Here is a 6,781-nt window from a genome sequence, read left to right on the forward strand (position 1 = left end):
CACCTCTCCCCCACTTCTTCCTCGGGGATTGGCCAAGGGCCCTAGCCCCATTCTGGCTCTAACTCAGGGTTGACCCTTCCTTCCCTGTGCAGTGGGAGCGGGGGCGGGGCGGGCTGGGGCCAGCTGTGTGGTGCCGCCCAGGCTGCAGGTGCCCTGTGACAGCACGGAGTCCGAGATGAACCACCTGTACCCAGCCTTCGCCCAGCCCGGCCAGGAATGCTACCTGCAGAAAGAGCCTCTTCTCTTCAGCTGTGCGGGCGCCAGCACCAAGTACCGCCGCCTCTGCCCCTGCAGAGACTTCCGCAAGGGCCAGGTGGCGCTGTGCCAGGCCTGCCTGTGAGCCCGACCTGCACACCCCAGCTCCAGCTCCTCCCGGGGACACCCGTGCACCCAGGAAGCCGGCAGATGACCGCACCAGCGAGGGCCTGAGCGGGCTCGCCATGCACTGGCCTGTGCTCCTCAGGGTCTGAGCGAGGCGTCTCTATTCAGCTGGGCCCCTGCTCTGGGGGCATGCCTCTGGCCAGCGGAGCCATGCATGCAGGCCAGCTGTGACCCTCTGGAGGGATCTGGGGGGTGGCCCAAGAGCGCTGGGCGGGGGGCAGGGGAGGCCAGGGCGTCCTGGCACTCATGCCTGTCCTCAGCCACCCCCAGGCCCCCACCTCTCTATGCAGGGACCACCCAGGCCCCGTCCACTTGTTTCTCTGCTTGTTTCAAATCTCATCCTCTGAAAACGGCGCTCCCGGCATGACCCCATCATTCCAGACAGCAGGCCTTTCTCCTTAGCCTCCGTCTGCCTCCTCCAAGGGACGGGTTTCCTCCGTAGCCCCCCCAGAACAGACCCCAGGAGCCCCTCCAGAACAGACCCCAGGTGTATCATCCTGGACACCTCCGCAGGGGCAGACTTCCCCACCCCGCATCCTTGCAGCAAGGGCCTGGGATTGGAGCTGCAGGCCCTGATGGGGGACCCCTCCATGCTCCCTCCAACTTCATCCACCCCGCCCCCACCCCAGGATGCTCTGTCCCCCTCCCCACACCCCAGCCCTGCCTGGTTCTAGCCAGGCCTCAGAACACTGCCACCCCTTCCCCTCCACAGAGTTTTAGAACCCCGCCCCTGTCTGGTCAGCCCTGCCCCCCACATAGACCTGCCCCCAGCTTTTCCAGGAGGCAGCTCCAGAACTGAGGACTCGCTGGGGGTGGGGTGGGGTGGGGGGCGCTCAAGTGGAGCTTCCTGCAGTGGTGGGAGGAGCCCCTCCCGGGCTGCTGGCTTGTGGTGGGCACCTGCTGAAGCTTCGAACCTGCCATCACCTGAGCCCAGCCTGCGGGAAAGCAATAGAGACTCTTTTCTCTCTTTTTTAAAGATTTATTTCTTGGAATAATAAATATTTTACTGGGATGTGAGGTGCAGAGAACAGCTGGTGCCGGTTTCTGCTCCTTTCCCAGGGTGCCCCGGCAGGGGCTAGGGGTGGAGGGGGTGAAACCAGGGGGCCCTTTTCAGGGATGCCTGGGTGCAGGGGCTGGGGCCTGAGGTGGAACAGGGTCTCTGGGTGGCCCAGGGAGCACACCCTGTCCTCCGGTCTGCAAAGGGCAGGCCTTCAGCTCCAGGCTGCCCAAAGGAAGACCCTGCTGGTGCTAGAGAGGCCTGTGACCTCCAGGAGCCTCCACACTCGCACCTCCACACTCGGACCTCCACATAGGAGCCTGCACACTAGGACCTGCGCACTGGGACTTCTGCGAGCAGCCAGTGTGGGGAGCCGTCCCTTAGGGCAAAAAAGGGATGGGGGATTCCTGGGCAGGGTTGGTTGGCGGGTGTCATGGGTTTGCCTGCATGCAAGGTGGGAGGGAATAGTGTGATCACAGGGCCCAGACCCTGGGTCAGTCATCGGGTGGCTGGGCCTCCCACACCAGCTTCCCTGAAGGGGCAGGAGATGGGAAATGGTAGAAACCTGTCCTAGGGCCAGGGAGAGCCAAGGCTGGGCCCTGGGTCTCCTGGAAGTATTTGGGTGCTGGCTTCGTGGGGGGCAGGGGTCACCGTGTCTTGGAGGGAGATTTAGCCCACCACATGCCCTGAGCCTACAGCCACCTTTCCTGCCCTGAAGATGACCTCCAAGACCCCCAAAGACCCCAGCTGTCACCTCCTCCCCCACCCCAGGGTACAGCCTCTGGACCTGGGGAGTCAACCCAGGGTGAGACGAGGGCCCCAGAAAGAGGGGCCTCAGGTTTTAATGACCTTATTACCCTGCCTCCACCCCAAGGACTGCCCTTTTTTCTAGACAGGCGAGTCCTGTCTGCCGTACTGTAAATGATACACGTGCTATTTATTCCTGAAAGAAAATACAGCCTCGAGTATTGTTGTTTGGGTCAGGGAGCTGGCTCCGACCCACGGTGACCTTGTGCACAGCAGAAGGAAAACTGCCCATCCTGCACCACCCTCACCACGGTGCCTACGCTAGAGCCCATGGCCGCAGCCGCTGTGTTCACCCATCTCGCCGAGGGCCCTCCTCTTTCCCTGCCCCTCCACTTGACCAAGCACGGTGTCCTTCTCCAGGGACTGGCCTCTCCAGGCCACAGGTCCCAAGTACGTGAAGCAAAGTCTCGCCATCCTGGCCTCTACGAGCACTCTGACCATACTTCTTCTGAGAGGACCGGCTTGTCCTTCGGCCGTCCGTGGTTTACAATCTTCTTCTCCAGCGCCACTGTTCAAGTGCACCCCTTCTTCTGCCCTCTAATGCCAATGGTGTTTGTCTCCAGTTCATAGAATCATTGTGTATGAATAATATTCGTTACTTTATAGATATTCCCGCATTTAAAAAAAAGGAGTACGTATTATTTTCGTAATGGGGATGCGCTGGTCATTTAACTGTTTTTAATGTAGGGAGATTAATTTTTTAATATGAAAAGAACACAAACCAATCATATCTTAGGTAGGGATATTAAATTTGTTTAATATAGAAAAAAAAAAGCCAGTTATATCCGTAGATATTCCTCAAAGAGAGGAGGAGCATGCTGGGGAGGGGTGCCCCTGTGCCCCACCCTGTGGTGCCCCTCCCATTTTTAGCCAGGAAGGAAGAGTGGAATGGGGGAGCCCTTGTGGGGGTTGGAGTCTGGAACCTGCTGCCCAGGGACCTCACCGTATTCTAACTCTCCCTTCCACATTTCTGAAAGATGGGGCTTTCTACTCCCATAAACAATTACAGCGACGGATGCTCCCAGGGCCCGGTCCACCCTGTCCTGTAGGCTCACCGTGCGTCGGCATGGACTCTCAGAGGCAGTGACTTTGACTTTGGAGTTTTTCCACATCTCGAAAACGGGATAGAATACCTATGACCCGTGGGCTTGAGGATTAACGAGGCCAGACAGGAAGCCTGGGGTGAAACCCAACCCCCATCCAGTGGACCTTGACTCCACAGGACAGGGTAGAACTGCTTCTTAGGGCTCCCAAGACCGTCAGCCTTTACGGGAGCAGCCGGCCTCATCGGTCTTGCTCCGAGCGGCTGCTGGGTTTGAATCACCGACCTTGAGGTTGGCCCCCAGTGAGGTGAAATGAGTGAGTACCTAACAGCTGGGAGCTGCTTGGTGCTGGAGGAATTGTGGCGGCACCGTGGTTAAGTGCTTGGTGCTCAGTGAAACTCGGCGGTTCCGATCCACAAATCAATCCCTCCGAGGGGGAAAGATGAGGCTGTCTGCTTCTGTACACAGGACAGCCTTGGAGACCGGAGGAGGCCGATAATGCCCTGTCCTCCAGGCCTGCTCTGTTGGAATGGGCTTGAGGACCACCGGTTTGGGTGTTGCTCAGCTATGAACACTCTGTTTAATGGGCTTGAGTAAGAGGAGCCCATCACACCTGTCACACCTGCTGGCAGGTAAGGGCGGACCATGGGGCTCTGGGGAAGGAGGGGTCAGGGGCCGGGGGAGGAGGGAGCGGCCCCAGCCTGTCCCCAGTCTAAGCCTGGGAACAGGATGCTCTCAAAGAAAACATGCTTTCCCTCTGTATGCTGAGGCAGGCAAGGACCGCTTTATTCATTAAGGAAGAGGAGGACAGGGTCAGGGGGTCGGAGGAAGGAGCCCCTCAAAGGGGCAGTGGGCAGAGGGGCCAGGGACCCTGCCTTTTAAAAAGGACCTTGGTGCCGACTCACAGTGACCGATCCTAAGTGAGCTTGAGTCCCACTGTGCGACCATCACACAGCTCCTCTCACCCAGGGGCCCCTCCACCTTATCAGCCAGGATGTGCTTCCCCAGCACGGGTCCCTCCTGAGGCCACAGCTGGAGTGAGCTAGCGGAGATCCGAGCTCCGCTGCGTTTCCACTGGCTGCTTCTCAGAAGCGGATTCCCAGGCCTTTCTTCCTAATCTTGCAGAGTCTAGAAGCTCACTGGAAACCTGTCCAGTCTGCTGGTATTTGACATACCTGTGACATACCCCTCAGTGTCACGGCATGTGCAAGACCCCACAGAGATAGGCAGGCAGATGGGGGAGTTCAGGGGGCTTGGTCACTGGGTGGGGCCTAACCTCTGGAGGCTTCCCCTGGGCCAGCCTGCTGGGCATGTCTCCTCCTCCTCCTCCTCCTGAGGAAGCTGCTTGGATTCCCAGGGGGTGGGGGAGCTGGAGAGGGGGCAGACAGAGTCCAGCATCCTTGGGTAATGAAGCCTGCCTGCTGGAGCAGTCAGTCCTTGGGAGCACAGAGCAGAGATGAGGCTGGTTAAGGAAGAGCTCGGGTAAAATTCCACTCCGCCCCAGCTCTGTCCCTGAGGAGAAAGGGATGGGTCAGATGTCTGCTATCTTTGAGAATATCAGCAGGACAGGAACCAAGCCATCAGCCCAGAGTCTGAGCCCCGTGGCACCCTGGACAGGCATCAGAAAAGAGGGGCCAGTTGATGCCAAAGGAACCCTGGTGATGCAGTGGGTTGTGTGCGTTGGGCTGCTAACCACAAGGCCAGCGGTTCAAAACCATCAGGCACTCCAAGGTAGAAAGATGAGGCTTTCTGCTTCTGTAAAGAGTTACAGCCTCGGAAACCCACAGGAGCAGATCTACCCTGTCCTGTAGGGTCGCCAGGAGTCAGGAGGGTCCAGAGGACAAGTGAGTTGAGTTGAGTATAGATACAAACGCTTGACTGCTCACCGAGAGGTGGGTGGATGGAACTCACCTGTCGGTGCTGAGGAAGAAAGGTCTGGCTATCTGCTTCCATAAAGATACACCCAAGAAAACGCGATGGAGCCATTGTCTGTGGAGTGAGGTCCCCATGAGTCGACATCGGCTCTGTGGTCGGGGTGGGGTGGGGGTGGGGTTGTTAAAGCAAAGGAAAAAGGACACTGACTTTGCCCACCAGCCAGTCCCCCCTCCTCCCCCCCCACTGCCTCTGGTGGGCTCTGCTGTCCCTGGGAGGACCAGGGCATCCCTGAAGCCAAATTCCAGGCTGGTTCCACCTGCCCCATGTTGCCTGCTCTGCTCAGCCTGAGCTCACCCCCTCCTTCCTAGGCTGCTGCTAAAAATAACCCGGCCAGCTTCAGCCTGTATTTGAATAGTGTTCTCCAGGGGCTCCTTTGTGGAGGCTCAGAGAGCAAGTCTGGTGAGTGAGCCCAGAATGCTGGGTGGGATGCTGCTGGGGTAGGGGTTGGGGATGGGGTTGGTCACTCACAGGACAGGGTGGTTGCTCTCCCTGTCCATGCACAGCCCCCACAGCCGGCCTGGCCATCAGGTCTGACTGCCGGTCACCTTTTGTTTCCAGGCCCAGGTGTGGCCAATGGGCATGTGAAGGCCCCAGGCTGGGACCAGGCCACTTGAGGGCACCTGGGAGCTCCTTACCAGTAGCTCTTTTGGTTCAGCTGGGGCTTGGGGGCCCTGATCGGATGGGAAGAGACCCCCTAGACTTTCCTCCTGAGGCTCACGGGGAGGGGTGCTTGCACGTCCTACCTGTGGTTCACACCATCCAAGGGCTGCCGACCTGTGTTCCCCAATTCTGGGTCCTCCGAAGGTGGAGGTGGGGGGAAGATGGCTTTGTCTAAAACTGGCTTCAGACTCTGCACTTCGAAGTCCCACCCCAGGTCCACACCAGCTGGGCAGAGCAGCAGGCAGCCCCCCAGGGTCCTGCCCACCCTTCCCATCAAGAAGGAAAATAATGAATACTAATGAATGAATAGACTGTGAATGGGGAGCCACTGAGCCCAGTGAGGTATGCAAAGTGATGAGAAGTGCCACCTTCTAAACCTTGATCTACCAGAGAGCAGGCTTCCTGGCCCCACCTGGGTGAGCTCCCCACCCCCCTCTTGTGGTCCAGCTTCGCCTGCTGGACTGAGAAAGGCAGGGAGGGGCGAGGACCTCATCTTGTGCAACAAGACAGCTGCTGGAGACCTTGAGCCTGGCTCTGGGGAGTAAGTTGCCAAGAGCAAGGTGGCCTTTGAGCCTGAGGGGGCTGATGCAGCCGCAGTCACAAAAGGTCCAGAGGCAGGTGGCTCTTGACTGTGACCCTCTGGTACTAACTCAGGCCACCTGGCACCTGTGTGCCACGCCCTCTTCTCAGGCCCAGGGATGATTCATTCATTCATTCATTCAACAAGCGTTTATTGAGGGCCTTCTCTGTACCGCCACCCCCACCCCCCACCCCCACTTAGAGGCACGTGGGAAGAAAGTCCTGATCATTACAGCTTTGAAAACCCAAGCAGAGTGCCATTCTGTGCTGCACATCCAGGGGCATCGTAGGTCGGAGTGGCTTCGTTTGGCTTTGCTTTTCCAGGCACTGTACCAGGCCCTGCTGGGCACCAAACAAGAGGCGTGCTCCCCGGGGCTTG

The 6,781-nt window shown here is 58.6% G+C and overlaps 1 protein-coding gene across 1 annotated transcript in view; it reads left to right on the forward strand.

Moving 5' to 3' along the window:
- The window catches only part of MGAT5B (alpha-1,6-mannosylglycoprotein 6-beta-N-acetylglucosaminyltransferase B), a 97,522-nt gene extending 96,113 nt beyond the window's left edge, over positions 1 to 1,409 (forward strand). The window contains exon 18 of the mRNA XM_045299511.1: positions 142 to 1,409. Coding sequence (XP_045155446.1) covers positions 142 to 340 — 199 coding nt within the window. The 3' untranslated portion in view covers positions 341 to 1,409. The remainder of the gene's footprint in view (positions 1 to 141) is intronic.
- The last annotated feature ends 5,372 nt before the right edge of the window (positions 1,410 to 6,781 follow it).

This window comes from Echinops telfairi, unplaced genomic scaffold (genome assembly GCF_000313985.2).
Source record: "Echinops telfairi isolate 266 unplaced genomic scaffold, ASM31398v2 ScPeMD7_7458;HRSCAF=8496, whole genome shotgun sequence".
Classification (NCBI taxonomy): Eukaryota; Metazoa; Chordata; class Mammalia; order Afrosoricida; family Tenrecidae; genus Echinops; species Echinops telfairi.